Source organism: Nomascus leucogenys, chromosome 2 (genome assembly GCF_006542625.1).
Source record: "Nomascus leucogenys isolate Asia chromosome 2, Asia_NLE_v1, whole genome shotgun sequence".
Lineage (NCBI taxonomy): Eukaryota > Metazoa > Chordata > Mammalia > Primates > Hylobatidae > Nomascus > Nomascus leucogenys.
In genome coordinates this window covers 108773887-108793606 of record NC_044382.1, presented here as the reverse complement: position 1 = coordinate 108793606, position 19720 = coordinate 108773887, and the positions used below count along the sequence as shown (strand labels likewise).

The 19720-nt window shown below is 35.8% G+C and overlaps 1 protein-coding gene across 1 annotated transcript in view; it reads right to left on the bottom strand.

Moving 5' to 3' along the window:
- Positions 1-19720, bottom strand: part of FAM174A (family with sequence similarity 174 member A) — a 51209-nt gene that overhangs the window by 21037 nt on the left and 10452 nt on the right. The window contains exon 2 of the mRNA XM_003279972.3: positions 2979-3113. Coding sequence (XP_003280020.1) covers positions 2979-3113 — 135 coding nt within the window. The remainder of the gene's footprint in view (positions 1-2978; positions 3114-19720) is intronic.

Below are 19720 nucleotides of genomic sequence, written 5' to 3'. Positions count from 1 at the left end.
TAATCATGGTGTATCATCATTTTAATACGCTGCTGAATTTGGGTAACTAGCATTTTATTGAGGATTTTTGTATCTATGTTCATCAGGAGTATTGGCCTGCAGTTTGCTTTCCTTCGTCTGGCTTTGGTGTCAGGATAACACTAGCCTCATAAAATGAGTTTTAAAGTGCTTCTTCTTCTATTTGTCAGAATAGTTTGAGAAGGATGAGTATTAATTCTTCTTTAAATGTCTGGTATAATTTACCCATGAAGCCGTATGGTCTTGGACATTTCTTTGTTGGAAAGTTTTGACTACTGATTCAATTTCCTTATTTGTTACTTGTCTGTTTGGACTTTGAATTTCTTCTTGATTCAAGTTTCATAGATTGTATGTTTCTAGGAATTTATCCATTTTTCTAGGTTATCAAATTTGTTGGTATATAATTGTTCATAATATTCTTATGTCTTCTTTAATTTCTGAGGTACCCATTGTAATTTCTTCTCTTTTATTTCTGATTTTTATTTGAGCCTTTTCTTTTTTGCTTAGTCTAGCTAAAGGTTTATTGATTTTATCTTTTCTGTAAACAAAATCTTAATTTTATTGATTTTTCTCATTGTCTTTTTCAACTCTATTTAATGTATTTCTATTATAATCTTAATTATTTCCCTTGTTCTGCTAATTTTAGGCTTAGGCTTAAAGTGTTTTTCTTTTACCACTTTCTTAAAGGGTAAAGCCAGGTTGTTTATTTGAAGTCTTTCTTCTTTCATAACATAGGTATTTATTGCTATAAACTTCTCTCCTAGCAATGCTTTTGCTGCATCCCATAAGTTTTGTTATGCCATTTTTTTTTGGTATCAAAATAGCTTTTAAAATTCCCTTTGATTACCTATTTGACCCAATAATTGCTCAAGAGTGTGTTGTTCAGTATATTAGTCCATTCTTTCATTGCTATAAAGACATACCTGAGACTGGGTAATTTATGAAGAAAAGAGGTTTAATTGGCTCGTGGCTCTGCAGACTATACAAGCACGGTGCTGACATCTGCTTGGCTTCTGAGCTTGTATCAGGGAGCTTTTACTCATGGTGCAAGGTGAAATGGGATCAGTTACTTCAAATGGCAAATATAGGAACAAGGAGGAGCAGGTGCTAGACACTTAAAACAACCACATTTCACAAGAACTCACTATCATAAGGACAGCACCAAGCCATGAGGGATCAGTCCCCATGACCCAAACATCTCTGATCAGGCTTCAATTCCAGCATGGAGGGTTACAATTGACATGAGATTTGGCCTGGAGGTATATTCAAACTATATCTTTTAGTTTCCACATATTTATAATTTTTCCTGTTTTCCTGCTGTTATTGATTTCTATTTCTATTCCATGGAGGTTGGAAAAGACACTTGGAATAATTTCAGTCTTCTTAAAGTTGTTAAGACTTGTTTTGTGACCTAACATGATTTATCTCAGAGTGCATCCCATGAGCACTTGAGAAGAATGTGAATTCTTCTGCTGTTGGGTGCAAAGTTCTGTATATATCTGTCAGGTCCATTGGTCTATAGTGTTGTTTAAGTCAGAGGTTTCTTTATGGATTTTCTGTCTAGATATTCTATTCATTATTGTAAGTGGGATATTAAAGTCCCATAAATTATTTTATGGCTGTCAATTACTTGCTTCAGATCTGTCAATATTTGCTTTATAATTTAGGTGCTCTGATAGAGTCATACTAATTGTCATATCCTCCTGGTGAATTGACTCTTTTACTATGTAATGATCTTTTTTTTTTGTCTCAAGAGATAGTTTTTGACTTAAAATCTAATTTGTCTGATAAAAATTTAGCAACCCCTGCTTTGTTTTGGTTACCATTTGCATGGAATATCAGTTTCTGTCCCTTTTCTTTCATCTTATGTGTGTCTTTAATTGAAAGTGAGTGCCTAATGAACAGATGGAATTGTTTTGTTCATGTTTGCCTACTTAGGCTGTAGTACTATTAAAATGTGTAATTGATGAACATATTTGTATTAAATGAACAAATTATCAGCATTACTGAAAGTTCCTTTGTGTGTGTGCATATGTATAAACAGCTTAGATAGACAGACAGATGGATAGACATATATAGATATAAATATAGATACACAGGACTTAGTAGTCCAATTTTTGTTGAGTCATCTTCTTTTCTGTAATCCTAAGATTTCTGTTTTCTTTGCATTTGTACCTGACTCTGGACTCTAATTCTCCTTCAGCCAAGTAATCCCTCTGGATTCCAAGATGTCTTTCCTTATTAGGTTGAATCTTTGTTGCCTTTTTTCCCCATTCTATTTACATTGGCATTTATTCTATACTCATGTCATTTTATTTATCTAAACCTCTTAGGAAAGGTCTTAACACTTACTGAGAACAGATCTCAGTATATATATTACAGTTATATGATCAGACCATAAACAATTAGCCCCCCAATTCTGCAAGGCAGCACTATTTACAAACACTAGAACCCAAACTAAAAAGAAAATATCTTCAGAATACAAAAAGGAAACTAAGTTTACTAAGTATTTCTCTCACACACACACACAAACACACACGCACACAAACACACATGCACACACATACCCGAGTTAATACGTATTGCAAGAATGAAGAAGTTAATGGGTCCTAGGCTTAATAACTGGGTGATGAAATAATCTGTACAACAAAACCGCACGACACAAGTTTACCTATGTAACGACCCTGCACTTGTACCCCTGAACTTAAAATAAAAGATAAAAAAAAGAAGAAGAAATTTTAAAAAATTATTTTGAGATGGTGTTCTGTTGCTTGTATCTATTTGAGCAAAACAATGTGAATGTGAGCTATGGGGTAGATAGCAAAAAGAACTTCAGTAAACATAACTGAAGAAACTGTGTTGGAATACAAGCTGTTAAATGAAAGTCTATTTTACTTCTTCAGTTTACTTGGCAAAGACTTGCTTCCTGATTCATGGAATTCAACTACTGGAATACTCACCTTCGAGGATGATTGGCATCAAACAATGTGTTGTCATCATCCTCATCATCTTGTTCTAAAGGTGTCAATTCCATATTTTCTATATTAGTGTCCAAAACTCCATATCTCCTAGTCTTTCGGTTTCTTCTTCTCATCCTATCAAATAGAACAAATTAATGAATAAAAGTTATTTAATATGGCATAGTTTATATTTATTTGTAAAATAAATTATTATTCTATTTCTGACATAGGAAACACTCAGTATCAGAATGGTTACATTTCAGATATGCAACAAATTTACCACCTAGGATTAAAGTTCTTGAAACAAAACCTACTCATACATGTTTATGTGCCATCGCCTGTTTCTTCTGTCTGACATACTCTCTTCTCTGTGTCAACTGATGGTGTTGACAAATAGCTTTTAAGCCTTAATTCAGGTACCGTACTTTAAGCCTTAATTTTTAAAGGCTTAGGTCAGGTACTTCTTTACTGAAACCTCCTGCTCCAGCCTTTTCCCCATGTCCTCCATGCTTTCTTACCACTGTTTAGATGCCCCTCTAAGAAACTGTATGTACATGCATATTCACAGACTAAACTGATAGCCCACAACTCTAGCTGCACACCAGAATTACCTGGGAGTATTTTTTAAAGTCCCATGTTTAGGCCATAACTGAATCAAAATGTACAGCAAAAAAGAACTAAATATGAATATTTTGTTGAGTTCCTAAATGTGATTCCAATGTGATATAAACCATTATCAGAGATCAGTGGTTCTTGCAGTGTGGTTCTCTGGATCAGCAGAATCACAGTCACCTAGGAACTTACAAGAAATGCAAATCTTCATGGCTAGCCCAGACCTAGTGAATAACACACTTTGAAGGTGGGGCCCAGACACCTGTGTTTTAACAAACATTTATTATGCTTTTGATGCATATTCAAGTTTGAGAACCACTGGCTTAGAGAAATTCAAAAGATTCAAGGGTGCTTAACATTCATTATTATTAGCCGTATGTATGAAATATCAAGATTTAGAGTCCTACTTCCAGTTTGCGTCTCAAATAATTTGTTCGTTTCCTTCAAATCAATTACCTTAATTTGCATTCCTATGTGCTGATGTATATGTTTATGTGGGGTTTATTCATCTGTCTCTCCCACTAAGTTCTCTGAGGGCAGCAACCAAGACTGCTTTATTCACCACTACATAACCACTTTCTAGCACAGTGATGTATCAATTAAGATGTTCTTCAATTAATTGTTGAGGGACTTCTGCCTTGGCAACTAAAACCGTGACCCTGCAAGGAATGCCTAAGTCATCTCCAACGCAACAGCTTCAACTCCACACACAGCAAAATGTGTTTCACAAGAGTGTCCATTGGAGTTTGAAAACAAAATAGAAAATATTTCAGCAAGTTATCACAAATAAAATCAGTTTACATAAATTCTGATTTACTCTGTTTGACATACATGGGATAAGAAATACTTGGGATATAACATCAACTGTAAAGAGCAACATGAGACTCCTCAAACATGACAGTGAAGCTCCTGGAAAACAAACATACCTTCAACAACAATTGAGTCTTATTAAGCATCAGGTATGATATTAGCACCTGGGTGTAAAGTGCCTGGTCTCAGTGTTAAAATTTACAAAATGTTACTAAGTGTGAGCACAAACCAAGAAAATTTCCACCAGTCATTACCTATAGAGCTATCTATATACAAGTCTAAAGTGATGGAACAGGAAACAGAAAGTTAAGCATAGTATTTAAAATTACAAATGTAACTAATGAAAGGATCAGTAAATATTAGTACTAGCAAAAATGAAGCAGTATGAAATACAAAGAACTCTTTCTTTCATAGTGAGAAAATAAGTATGTTTAGGTTGTTACATTAACAAGTATGTGTGTGTGCCCACACACACACTCACACACACCATGTAGACCAGAGGTCTAAACTTTCTCTGTAAAAAACCCAGGCAAACAGGGTCTGGAGTGGACCTCCAGCAAACTCCAACAGACTTGCAGCTGAGGGTCCTGACTGACAGAAGGAAAATGAACAAACAGAAAGGACATCCACACCAAAACCCCACCTGTACGTCACCATCATCAAAGACCAAAGGTAGATAAAACCACAAAGATGGGGAAAAAACAGAGCAGAAAAACTGGAAACTCTAAAAAGCAGAGCACCTCTCCTCCGACAAAGGAACGAAGCTTCTCACCAGCAACTGAACAAAGCTGGATGGAGAATGACTTTGACGAGTTGAGAGTAGAAGGCTTCAGACGATCAAACTACTCTGAGCTAAAGGAGGAAGTCTGAACCCATGGCAAAGAAGTTAAAAACCTTGAAAAAAAATTAGATGAATGGCTAACTAGAATAACCAATGCAGAGAAGTCCTTAAAGGACCCGATGAAGCTGAAAACCATGGCATGACAACTACGTGACGAATGCACAAGCCTCAGTAGCTGATTCAATCAACTGGAAGAAAGGGTATCAGTGATGGAAGATCAAATGAGTGACATGAAGCGAGAAGAGAAGTTTAGAGAAAAAAGAATAAAAAGAAACGAACAAAGCGTCCAAGAAATATGGGACTATGTGAAAAGACCAAATCTATGTCTGATCGGTGTACCTGAAAGTGACGGGGAGAATGGAACCAAGTTGGAAAACACTCTGCAGGATATTATCCAGGAGAACTTCCCCAATATAGCAAGGCAGGCCAACATTCAGATTCAGGAAATACAGAGAACGCCACAAAGATACTCCTCGAGAAGAGCAACTCCAAGACGCACAATTGTCAGATTCACCAAAGTTGAAATGAAGGAAAAAATGTTAAGGGCAGCCAGAGAAAGGTCGGGTTACCCACAAAGGGAAGCCCATCAGACTAACAGCTGATCTCTCAGCAGAAACTGTACAAGCCAGAAGAGAGTGGGGGCCGATATTCAACATTCTTAAAGAAAAGAATTTTCAACCCAGAATTTCATATCCAGCCAAACGAAGCTTCATAAGTGAAGGAGAAACAAAATACTTTACAGACAAGCAAATGCTGAGAGATTCTGTCACCACCAGACGTGCCCTAAAAGAGCTCCTTAAGGAAGCACTCAACATGGAAAGGAACAACTGGTACCAGCCACTGCAAAAACATGCCAAATTGTAAAGACCATCGAGGCTAGGAAGAAACTGCATCAACTGACAAGCAAAATAACCAACTAACATCATAATGACAGGATCAAATTCACACATAACAATATTAACCTGAAATGTAAGTGGGCTAAATGCTCCAATTAAAAGACACAGACTGGCAAATTGGATAAAGAGTCAAGACCCATCAGTGTGCTGTATTCAGGAAACCCATCTCATGTGCAGAGACACACATAGGCTCAAAATAAAGGGATGCAGGAAGATCTACCAACAAAATGGAAAAAAAAAAAAAAGGCAGGGTTTGCAATCCCAGTCTCTGATAAAACAGACTTTAAACCAACAAAGATAAAAAGAGACAAAGAAGGCCATTACATAATGGTAAAGGGATCAATTCAACAAGAAGAGGTAACTATCCTAAATATATATGCACCCAATACAGGAGCACCCAGATTCATAAAGCAAGTCCTTAGAGACCTACAAAGAGACTTAGACTCCCACACAATAATAATGGGAGACTGTAACACCCCCTTGTCAACATTAGACAGATCAATGAGACAGAAAGTTAACAAGGATATCCAGGAACTGAACTCAGCTCTGCACAAAGTGGACCTAATAGACATCTACAGAACTCTCCACCCCAAATCAACAGAATATACATTCTTTTCTGCAGCACACCACACCTATTCCAAAACTGACCACATAGTTGGAAGTAAAGCACTCCTCGGCAAATGTAAAACAACAGAAATTATAACAAATTGTCTCTCAGACCACAGTGCAATCAAACTAGAACTCAAGATTAAGAAACTCACTCAAAACCGCTCAACTACATGGAAACTGAATAACCTGCTCCTGAATGACTACTGGGTACATAACGAAATGAAGGCAGAAATAAAGATGTTCTTTGAAACCAATGAGAACAAAGACACAACATACCAGAATCTCTGGGACACATTCAAAGCAGTGTGTAGAGGGAAATTTATAGCACTAAATGCCCACAAGAGAAAGCAGGAAAGATCCAAAACTGACACCCTAACAGCAAAATTAAAAGAACTAGAAAAGCAAGAGCAAACACATTCAAAAGCTAGCAGAAGGCAAGAGATAACTAAGATCAGAGCAGAACTGAAGGAAATAGAGACACAAAAAACTCTTCAAAAAAATCAATGAATCCAGGAGCTGGTTTTTTGAAAAGATCAACAAAATTGATAGACCACTAGCAAGACTAATAAAGAAGAAAAGAGAAGAATCAAATAGACGCAATAAAAAATGATAAAGGGGATATGACCACCGATCCCACAGAAATACAAACTACCATCAGAGAATACTATAAACACCTCTCCACAAATAAACTAGAAAATCTAGAAGAAATGGATAAATTCCTCGACACATACACCCTCCTAAGACTAAACCAGGAAGAAGTTGAATCTCTGAAGAGACCAATAACAGGCTCTGAAATTGAGGCAATAATTAATAGCTTACCAACAAAAACAGTCCAGGAGCAGATGGATTCACAGCCGAATTCTACCAGAGGTAAAAGGAGGAGCTGGTACCATTCCTTCTGAAACTATTACAATCAATAGAAAAAGAGGGAATCCTCCCTAACTCATTTTATGAGGCCAGCATCATCCTGATACCAAAGCCTGGCAGAGACACAACAAAAAAAGACAATTTTAGACCAATATCCCTGATGAACATCCATGCAAAATCTTCAATAAAATACTGGCAAACTGAATCCAGCAGCACATCAAAAAGCTTATCCACCAAGATCAAGTGAGCTTCATCCCTGGGATGCAAGGCTGGTTCGACATATGCAAATCAATAAACGTAATCCAACATATAAACAGAACCAATGACAAAAACCACATGATTATCTCCATAGATGCAGAAAAGTTCTTTGACAAAATTCAACAACCCTTCATGCTAAAAACTCTCAATAAATTAGGTATTGATGGGATGTATCTCAAAATAATAAGAGCCATCTATGAGAAACCCACAGCCAATATCATACTGAATGGGCAAAAACTGGAAGCAGTCCCTTTGAAAAGTGGCACAAGACAGGGATGCCCTCTCTCACCACTCCTATTTAGCATAGTGTTGGAAGTTCTGGCCAGGGCAATCAGGCAGGAGAAGGAAATAAAGGGTATTCGATTAGGAAAAGAGGAAGTCAAATTGTCCCTGTTTGCAGATAACATGATTGTATATCTAGAAAACCCCATCATCTCAGCCCGAAATCTCCTTAAGCTGATAGGCAACTTCAGCAAAGTCTCAGGATACAAAATCAATGTACAAAAATCACAAGCATTCTTATACACCAATAACAAACAGAGAGCCAAATCATGAGTGAACTCCCATTCACAATTGCTTCAAAGAGAATAAAATACCTAGGAATCCAACTTACAAGGGATGTGAAGGACCTCTTCAAGCAGAACTACAAACTGCTGCTCAATGAAATAAAAGAGGATACAAACAAATGGAAGAACATTCCATGCTCATGGGTTGGAAGAATCAATATCGTGAAAATGGCCACACTGCCTAAGGTAATTTACAGATTCAATGCCATCCCCATCAAGCTACCAATGACTTTCTTCACAGAATTGGAAAAAACTACTTTAAAGTTCATATGGAACCAAAAAGAGCCCGCATTGCGAAGTCAATCCTAAGCCAAAAGAACAAAGCTGCAGGCATCACGCTACCTGACTTCAAACTATACTACAAGGCTACAGTAACCAAAACAGCATGGTACTGATACCAAAACAGAGATACAGACAAATAGAACAGAATAGAGCCCTCATTAATAATGCCATATATCTACAACCATCTGATCTGTGACAAACCTGACAAAAACAAGAAATGGGGAAAGGATTCTCTATTTAATAAATGGTGCTGGGAAAACTGGCTAGCCATATGTAGAAAGCTGAAACTGGATCCCTTCCTTACACCTTATTCAAAAATTAATTCAAGATGCATTAAAGACTTACATGTTAGACCTAAAACCATAAAAACCCTAGAAGAAAACCTAGGCAATACCATTCAGGACATAGGCATGGGCAAGGACTTCATGTCGAAAACACCAAAAGCAATGGCAACAAAAGCCAAAATTGACAAATGGGATCTAATTAAATTAAAGACCTTTTGCACCGCAAATGAAACTACCATCAGAGTGAACAGGCAACCTACAGAATGGGAGAAAATTTTTGCAATCTACTCATCTGACAAAGGGCTAATATCCAGAATCTAAAATAAACTCCAACAAATTTACAAGAAGAAACCAAATAACCCCATCAAAAAGTGGGCAAAGGATATGAACACACACTTCTCAAAAGAAGACATTGATGCAGCTAAAAGACACATGAAAAAATGCTCATCATCACTGGCCATTAGAGAAATGCAGATCAAAATCACATTGAGATACCATCTCACACCAGTTAGAATGGCGATCAGCAAAAAGTCAGGAAACAACAGGTGCTGGAGAGGATGTGGAGAAATAGGAACACTTTTACACTGTTGGTGGGACTGTAAACTAGTTCAACCATTGTGGAAGTCAGTGTGGCGATTCCTCAGGGATCTAGAACTAGAAATACCATTTGACCCAGCCATCCCATTACTGGGTATATACCCAAATGATTATAAAACATGCTGCTATAAAGACACGTGCACACGTATGTTTATTGTGGCACTATTTACAATAGCAAAGACCTGGAACCAACCCAAATGTCCAACAATAATAGACTGGATTAAGGAAATGTGGCACATATACACCATGGAATACTATGCAGCCATAAAAAATGATGAGTTCATGTCCTTTATAGGGACATGGATGAAGCTGGAAACCATCATTCTCAGCAAACTATTGCAAGGACAAAAAACCAAACACTGCATGTTCTCACTCATAGCTGTGAATTGAACAATGAGAACATATGGACACAGGAAGGGGAACATCACACACCGGGGCCTGTTGTGGGGTGGGGGGAGGGGGGAGGTATAGCATTAGGAGATATACCTAATGTTAAATGATGAGTTAATGGGTACAGCACAGCAACATGGCACATGTATACATATGTAACAAATCTGCATGTTGTGTACATGTACCCTAAAACTTAAAGTATAATAAAAAAAAAAAAGCTAAGCAACCCATCCCAAATGAAAAAAAAATTAGATAGTATTTTATGCTCTGTAGGACACACTCTACTACGTATTCATTTAAATTTTTGTTTTGTTTACCACCCTTAAAAATATATAGATGGATGATTGATAGATAGACAGATAGATAAAACATTCTTAGCTCTTAGGCCTTACAAAAACATCAGAAGAAGGAATTTGGCCAGTGGGCCATACTTTGCTAACCTCTGATTTAGACTTATGAAAGTAATTAGCAAACAAAGAAAAGAAAAAATAAATGTATTGTCTTTAGAAAGTAGAAATAGAAAAATAGTCCGGGTGTGGTGGCTCACACCTGTAATCCCAACACTTTGGGAGGCTGAGGCGGGCCGATCATCAGGAGTTCGTGACCAGCCTGGCCCGCATGGTGAAATCCTGTCTCTAGTAAAAATACAAGAATGAGCTGGGCACGGTGGTGTGCGCCTGTAATCCCAGCTACTCGGGAAGCTAAAGCAGGAGAATGGCTTGAACCTGGGAGGCAGAGGCTGCACTGAGCTGAAATGAAACCACTGCACTCCTGCCTGGGTGACAGAGTGAAGACTCTGTCTCAAAAAAAAGAAAAAAAAAAAAAAAGATAGAAAAATAGAGGGAACTTAGTTTACTATTGGTGCTTTTGAAACATATCATTTAATGATATCTGCATGCAATTGTTTGATTTTAAAAAGTGATTACATAAGAGTGAGTGAAACTAGTTGGAAATATAAGTTAAGGATATTGAGAGTTATAATTTCTCTTTCCTTTTGTCAGTCTTTTGCTCAGTTTTTGAAACCATATGGGTTCCAAACATTCTGACATTTTTAGTCAATGAAGTTAATGTCATGTGAAATTATTTTTGGAAATAAACTAGATTCTCCCAGGTCATATATATCAAATAGTCAATATGTTAACCTGTCATTGTTAGTCACAGGACATGTTGGCTAGTCTCAAAACAAACAAACAAAAATGATATGAATGTAGAGCTTAAGGACTTTAACATTCAGCTCATCTGATGTTCGTCTCTACATTCAAAGTCTTTAACGATTCCTAATCTTACAATGAGTGGTCAAACTAATTTGCCTAATAATACTATTTTCCCTATCTGTGTATAGCCTAAACATTTGGCTGCATTGGTTTGAACATTTTATTCTTTATTCTATCGTTTAATTTAAATGTGTATGTAAATACTATCTTCTAAAAATGAATCCAACTCTTTAGAAACAAGAACCTATTTCATATATAAAAATAGAATATTGTTAGGCATCAAATAAATGGGTGATGCAGTTCAAATCTAAATGAATTTACTGTTTTAGTATATGTACTGACTTATCCAAGAATGAGTAAAAAATACTATATATTATTATATAAAATTTAAACTAGAAATGTAATTTCTCTAAAAATGTCTTTGCTCAGTCCAAAGTTATAGGCAGTGATAATTACGTGGTCATACAGCTACATGTCCACATAAAAGCATCAACTATAATAAAACACACACACTGTATTACTATATGGGGTGATTCATCTCAAGGAACAAAAAAAAAGCAATTTCAAAGCTTTCAAATAACTTGGGTGATTCAACAAACACTACCGAAAATACTAACAAACATTAAGCGTAAAATAAAATACACATTAAAACACACCAAAATTTTAAGTAAAAAGGCTACTTTGTCTTTTAATATGCATTGTGTATTATTTTTAAACAAAAGAAAAAGCAGAGCTTTAATATCTATGCAATTTTAATAGCCACAGTTCTTTTCTTACAAATGAATGTCTTCATTAGGCTCATGACACCCAAACTCATCTATATGTGTGTTGACAATTACATATATATAATACACGCACATGTAGATATAGACAAAGATATGCACACTTTTCTACTAGACATAGTAAATGCATTTGGAAATATAGAAACAAATTTTGCCAGCTTCTAATGAAAATAAAAATGGAGACTTTATCTACAAATTTGTACAGAGGGAAGTATGGAAGCCTGAGCAGGCAAAAGAAAAAAGCTATATGGTTATTCATATAGAATTATGTTCACTCATCACCTGGTATGCACAGATAAATGATCCTAGTCAGATGCTTTCTAGGTATTCAAATTAATATTCAAATGGCTGCCTTAATACAGATGCAGATTCCTTAATGTTCCAATACACTCAGGTTGGTAAGAACTATTTCTCTTCCAATAACATGTATATAAATTAGAGAATCAAAATAAAACTAAACCACTAAAGTAAGCTTGATAAAATTTTATGTAGAAATATATGATGCCACATAAAATAAACACAACAGAATAAAATTCCATTTCATTTCACTGCTGTATGAAAGGCAGAACACCGATCAATGTAACTTGCTGTAGCTTGAAATATCCACCTGATTTAAGTTTGCTGTAATTTGCCGTATCTACCTGATTTGATTTTTTCTCTTCTTTTTTTTTTAACTAAGCATCTGTAGGGTAATATTATTCCTTAATTTCTTTTATAGCAAATTCAAAGCTAGACTGAGGAATATATTATTTACTATACACACACATATACACACTCCCCCATGTGGTTAGACATAACAAGGAAACAGTGAATAATAATCTATAACTAAAATAAAATTTTTTTCTTGACTATTCTTAGAAAAAAGTAAACTAGTGACCAAGAATAAAGGTGAAACTTTCTTTACCGCTGAAGCATAAATGAATAAAAATTAGTGAACCACAATTGTAGTTGTCTATACTTTTCATCAGGAAGTCCAACCCAATTGAATATATGACACATAGTAAAAATTCTTTTGACCAATTTGACATCATTCTCATCTTTATTCCCCATTTCTACAACCTAATCCATCAGTTGTCAGTTCCACTTCTTCAAGAATCAGATACTAATAAGGGATGTGTCTGCATGTTACAGGTTGAACTGTGTCTTCCAAAAATTCATATGTTGAAGTCCTAATCCCTGGTACTGCAAAATGTGACCTTATTTAGAAATAAGGTCTTTATAGAGGTAATCAAGTTAAAATGAGATCATTAAGGTAGGCCCTCATCCAATGTGACTGATGTCCTTATAAACAGGGAAATTTTGGAGACAGCCACGCACACAGGCAGAACGCCATGTGAACATGAAAACATCATCAAAAAGATGAAAAGATGCCAAGAACAGATCCTTCCCTCACAGACCTCAGAAGGCACCAGCCCTGCCAGTACCCTGATTTTGGATTTCTAGCCTCCAGAACTGTGAGACAATAAGTTTCTGTTGTTTAAGCCAGCCCACTTGTACTTTTTTGCAATAGCTCTAACAAATTAATATAGAATACAAGAGAATTGTTAGGGAAGGGCCTGTGAAGGATAAAGAGAGAGAAAAGGGAAAATAAGGAGATCTTACAAAGGGTAATAGAGGTCTGACACCTGTGAAAGAGTGGAAAGGAAGGATGACCAGCTAGAAAGAGCTATAGCTTGCAGTGCAGTTCTGGGAGAGTCTTCACCAGGCCAGTGGCATGCTTGTAAGCAAAGGTTGCCCATTAGCGGAGTTCCCTGTTAGTCAGGATGGCCAGGCTGTGCTCCACTCAGTCATCGGCTAGGGACAAGTTTAGGGGTTATTGTCCTGGCATGGATGCTGTGATGGACCCAAATCTGTGACAGCAGGAGGATGTCAAGCAACTTTGCTTCCTGTAGCATGTTCTCTTGAATGGAGGGCTGATTAGTGTATCTCCATGGCTGCCACAATCACAAGGTATTATTGATTGTACTTCCTAAAAATAATTTAAATTCATTTATATTGCTTCACCATACCACTGCTATCCTATCATCTCTTCCTCTGCTGACTAAAATAGCTTCCTAATTCAATATCTCTACCTACTCCGGTTATCCATTAACCTTCCCTTCATTCTCTAAAACCTTCAATGGTTTCCTATTACTCAACATTAAGTAATCAGTCTATAATATATGGCCTACAAAGATGAGCACAGGATGGCTCATACTTTCATCTTTAGCCTCATCTTGTTCTTTGCTCCACATTCCACTCCAGGTTCTGAACTCTAGCCACATAGCCTTCTCTCAGTTCCTCATGATGGCCATGCTTTCTCTGCCATTGGCCTTACACTCTTCTCTCACCTACCACAATACTGCTGTGTGAATGCCTGCTCATCTTTCAGCTGTCAGCTTAAATATAACTTCCTCAGGAAACCCTTTTCTGTTCTACCTAACTAGGTCACAAACCTCTACTATTGGCTTCCACTGAAACTATATACATGTCCTTTAAAGTGCTTATGAAAAGTTCACTTGTATACTTATTTAAGTAACTATTTGTCATCCCTACCAGACATTTGATTCCATGACAGCAGGAGCTGTATCTGTTCTTACTCACCACAGTAGCCACAGCACACAACTTCTGCCATAAAGTTGATGCCTGATAAATATTGCTAAACAAATTGACTAAAATACATAGATTTGCAATATATCTTCTATTTTCTCTGTATAAGAAAGATATCTAAATTTTTATATATAAATTATCACCCTTGGAATAAAACAAGCCTGAAAGAACATCGTTTCCAGATACATACCACAACAAAATCTAAGGGAGCTAGCCAAATTTAAAATCGTAATATGGACCTCTGGAGGTAACAGCTTTCTGACTCAGGACAAACAAACAAAGTACTAGAATATTTAAATATATTAAACATGTACTCACATCAGGAGCTCTAAGATTTCATTTAGGATGTTTTAGGCATGATCCAGGCAACTGTCATACTGTAACCCAACTAGAATCCCTAATATTTAGCTTGTATCCTATGCTGAGGAGTTTTATTTTTGTCCTTTTGGTATGCAAATTTACCATATTCTAAAAACACAGTTTTCCTCATATACACTATGAATAACTGAAGTTTATCCTTTCAAAAGCCAAACTGGCTTTTTGTACTACTTTTAACTTCTCAGCATTCTATATGGAACCATATTCAATGCTAAAGATATTCCTGCCATCCTATACAGAAGAAAATGAGATATTTTAAAAGTCTCTTTTTAACCTCTCAGGATCATTATAATTACTGACCTTGATATAAACTCTCAGGAGCCATTAAAATGTATGTGACTCCATGTTGAAGTTCGCAGATTATTGTAGTTTTGAATTCCTTTAGCATTTTTTCATATTTTTTACAAAGCCCTCTCTATTAGCCTGACAGTTATCCAGCTCTGTCCCTACCACAATCTTGACCACGTGCATCCTTAACTAAAATTTCCTTCAACGAGGTATCCTGCTACTGCTGAATTCTAATGAAGTGTTTACTGCTAACACCCAAAGGTCAAAAAAAAAATCAAAAGCATGTTCATGTATGTTCAGGACACTGCAACCTTGTTTTCCTTGATAGATACCTTTTCTCTCCCAACTCCTTGTAATTCAGTACACACAATCACTTCCTGTGATTAGGTTTGTCTCCTATTGAGGGCATGTTGGCAGACACCCCCAGGTAAAGTAAATCCTAAATCAATGTTATTTAGTTTGGCTTTGAAGTATTCCATATGAAAGTATGTAACACATAGTTTCCTTGTCATATCTCCTCTTTGTCTTGACATGGATTTCTTTGTCTTCCCTTTTAGGACCTAAGGCTCAGGATGTGAGACTTGATAATTCTTCTGACCTCCATTTCTAAAAGTTCAGCATGGATTTATTTCCCAATCAACCTTAAAGTTCTATCTACAGTTCAGTACCCCTTTGTAGCCTCTCATTGGTTCTATGACCAATCCTTTCAGAATTATCCTATAATCTCCTTTTATTCCCCTTACACTGACTCTATCTACAGCCCTGTCAGTTCTACCATCTTGCTGATTATAGCTTTAGCAGTCAGGTACCACAGAGGTATATACATGGATACATATATGTATATATAAATACAGAGAGAGATTTAAGTTATACATAATACAAATATACATATATTTATAATACATAACAATATTTGTATACATATTTAAAGTTTCTATTTCGTAAGTGAGAAAAAGTATAAAAATGAAAATAGTGAATATTAATAGTTTATGAGACAGAGGTATTAAAAACATTATAGTAAAACTCCTCAGATAAATTGTAATTTGAATTCTAGATGTAAAAGCATGTGATTATGAAAAGCTGATGTTTTCTGCGCATGCACATGTGCCAGGCATTAAGCTAAACAGCTCATAAATATTATCTGATCCTCATAACAATCCTATAGGTTAAGTACCTTCATTTCATCCACAGAAAGGCAGAAATTAGAGAAAATTAAATGTGAGACAGTGAATGGTAGAGCTAAGATTCATACACGAGTAAGTTGACTACTGAGTCTGAGTTTTAAAATATTGAGACAAAATGTATTCCTAATGAATCTAAGTAATTTTAATGTAGGTCAAAAAATTAGGTGAAAATAGTCTGCTAATCTTCAAAACAACTATCTCACAATATACCAAACTAGATAATTGTTTGAGTTGAGCCATATTTTCTAGTTCATCCTTATGTAGTAATAATAATAATAATAATAATAATAACTTGGCAGCTACTTGCATTAACAAGTACAATTATGTTGTTTTGATTAGTTGTTGTTCTGATGAATCTCTCTCTTAATTTTGATCACTGTAATAGAATCTGCTTTGTTTAGAGGCAACTTTCTTCTTCTGGCTTAACAGAACCATGATTTTGTTTAGAGAGCAATTGACCCCAGCCCTAAGGAGTACATAATGGGCATAATAATTGATTCAGACCAATCATGAAAATATAATTTTCCTTTTTCCAGCCATTGTCTAGGAGTAAGCAGATGAAGCAGTTCAGACAAATGAGATAGAACGGGATGTCTCTGGTAGTGGGGTTTCCAGGAAAGATTTTTCTCCCTGATTTAAAAACAAAACAAAAGCATACAGAAGGCCTCCGTTCATAGTCCCTTCCCTCCTTCCTGCTAAAGATACTATTGAGTGAGAACAGAATATTTAAAGCAGAGGTAGCCATCCTATAGAAAGGCAAGGGTGGAAAAATTTGGGATTCTTAATAATCTCCCAAAGCCAGTGAACCAAACCTGGGCCTGTTCATATACATGATAAGTAAATGACAACAAAAAAAATTTCCTTGGGTTTAACTCACTTTTAATTGGATATTTTATTATTTATAGCTAAAAACCTCCTAAATGATAAGGACACTTAACATATTAGTTTCTCTGAGCCACACTGCTACTGTATATCATCTGGATGTATATACTCATAGTGATACTCTTTAAGAATCTTTCAGGCAGGTTCTATCAGCAATCTGTCCACTTTGAATAAACCAATCAAATGTTTTATCAGCAATTTTGAATCTAAAATAACATCGCCACCAAAAAGCTCACTAACTTTTCATAGCTTCACTTGATACTTGTTTTCTCAGCTTAGCACAGTGTTCCCATCTCCTTGTAGATCATCATATAATTTCCATCACATTCTCTCAGAGATTTGGCAGCCCAAATTGAAAAACATGACTGTTTTCAAACTGGGCTCTTCAGTGTCCTAGGTTTCTGTGGAGGTGTGGCCAATCAGTGCATTGTTGCTTTTAGTTAGTTTATATATTAGGATCCCACCGTAGAAATATGGAAATCTACATTATTAAAACAATGCACAAGACACATCATGCAATCTGTCATGTCCACTGTCCCTAGTCCTCAGAAAAACTACTCCACTCATACTTTTTTTTATGAATGGGCAGAAATGGTTAATCATGTTTTCTACCATGAAAAATCACTTACTCCCACTGAAAACTAATACAAGCCTGGGATGAACACCTTTCTTAACTAGGACTGTCAATCCCTAGGCTAGATTGTGATGGATGATGTGGCCTAGCCTACAAAGATAAGATAAACCAATCGGAGTATCAACTTTGGGAAGTCAATATGGAAGAAAATATGCACATATATACGCACACAGGAACATGAGGCAGTTTTAATGGGTGATAAAGACTAAAGGAGTCAAAATGACATTATATAGAATAAAGAGAATGACAAGTCATAGTAGATCAAAAGAAAGCAAAAACTCAGAGAAGCCAGAAGCTATAGGACAGAAAAAAATATACACAGTAAGCAGTGGACAGCGAGAAGAAAATAAGAACAGGTAATTAAAGAGCAGAAACATTTCGTTGACTGTTTATGGCAGCATCACTTTTTGAAGAATTGGGATAGTTTTGCAATGGGTATCAATGTGTATCTGGTATAGTGCATATAACTTATAAGATAGCACAGGGAGATAGTGCAGATCAAGCTAATGGCAAAAGTATTTACTGTGTCTTATTTCCAGGCTCAATAGAAATTTGTTTTACTATTTCATAAGATGCAAATTCATACCAATGAAAGAGTAAAAATATAATCAATCAATCACTTCAAGAACTCACTGAATAATGTAGAAGAAATGGCAAAAGTAGAGTTCCAAATCTGAGTTCTTAAGGAGCTTGGGCACTCTTCCAGCAATATGACCTTTGGTCTATCACTTCATATGGTAGATATTATTAGTGTTCATCAAATCTTGACCTCCCTCCCCCTGCCCCCCCACACATAGTACCTATTCACTTCCCATAGTAGGCTCATGACTAGGACTGGTCAACAAAACATGAACAGATGTAATTGTGCCTTTTCTAGGTTAAGGCATTTGAAAGCTCCTGTGCATTCTCTGGTGTCTCTCACCAAGCTCTGACAACTGTGGAGGACATATGTTGGCATAAAAGACCAAACATTAAAGCCAGCTAAATTGCTGTTACCACATGGAGGACAACTGTGTTGGAGGATAGCCCAAATCTGCAGCTGAATTTCCTTAAAGGAAAAATAGAATTTTATTGTATTAAGTCATTTAGATTGAAGTTGTTTGTTCAACCGTAGCTTGTACTATCCTGATTAAAATACATAGCTTCTCATATCAGTTTCCCAATTTGAAAAATTATCTACTCACCTCAGAGTTGAGGCTGAAATAACATTTATCAAATAATTGTATAAGGTTTTTTGTATACATCTATATAAATTTAAGGTGTCTACAGTATACATAATGACAGGAAAAATAATAGTTCCTTTAAACAAGAATTATAAGTGATAACACAAGGTTATAATTATGTCATATGTTTTATTAACATGTGACATATATTAATGTGAATTTATATTCTATAGATTTCAGTAATAAAAGAAAGTTAAAACAAACTATCATATTAACTAGAGGAATAAAGGCATGCATAGAAAATTACACATATACTCATATGTATGTAAATTAATTAGCACAGAAACATAGAGACAGTTTTATCTTTTGGATGTTTTGCCTTACTATTGAGATGACTGGTGAATACATAAAATTACAGTATAACTAAAGTCAAACCATAGTATATATTACCCCTTTTACATTACAAAAACATAATACAGTTTGGCTATACAGAAAGAATGGATATTACATGCCAACCAAAATCTTACAACAGTCAATATCTTCATGTTCTTCTACGAATTTTCAACTCTATACCAATTTCTTCTTCCAGAAAAAAAAAGGATTATTAAATAATATA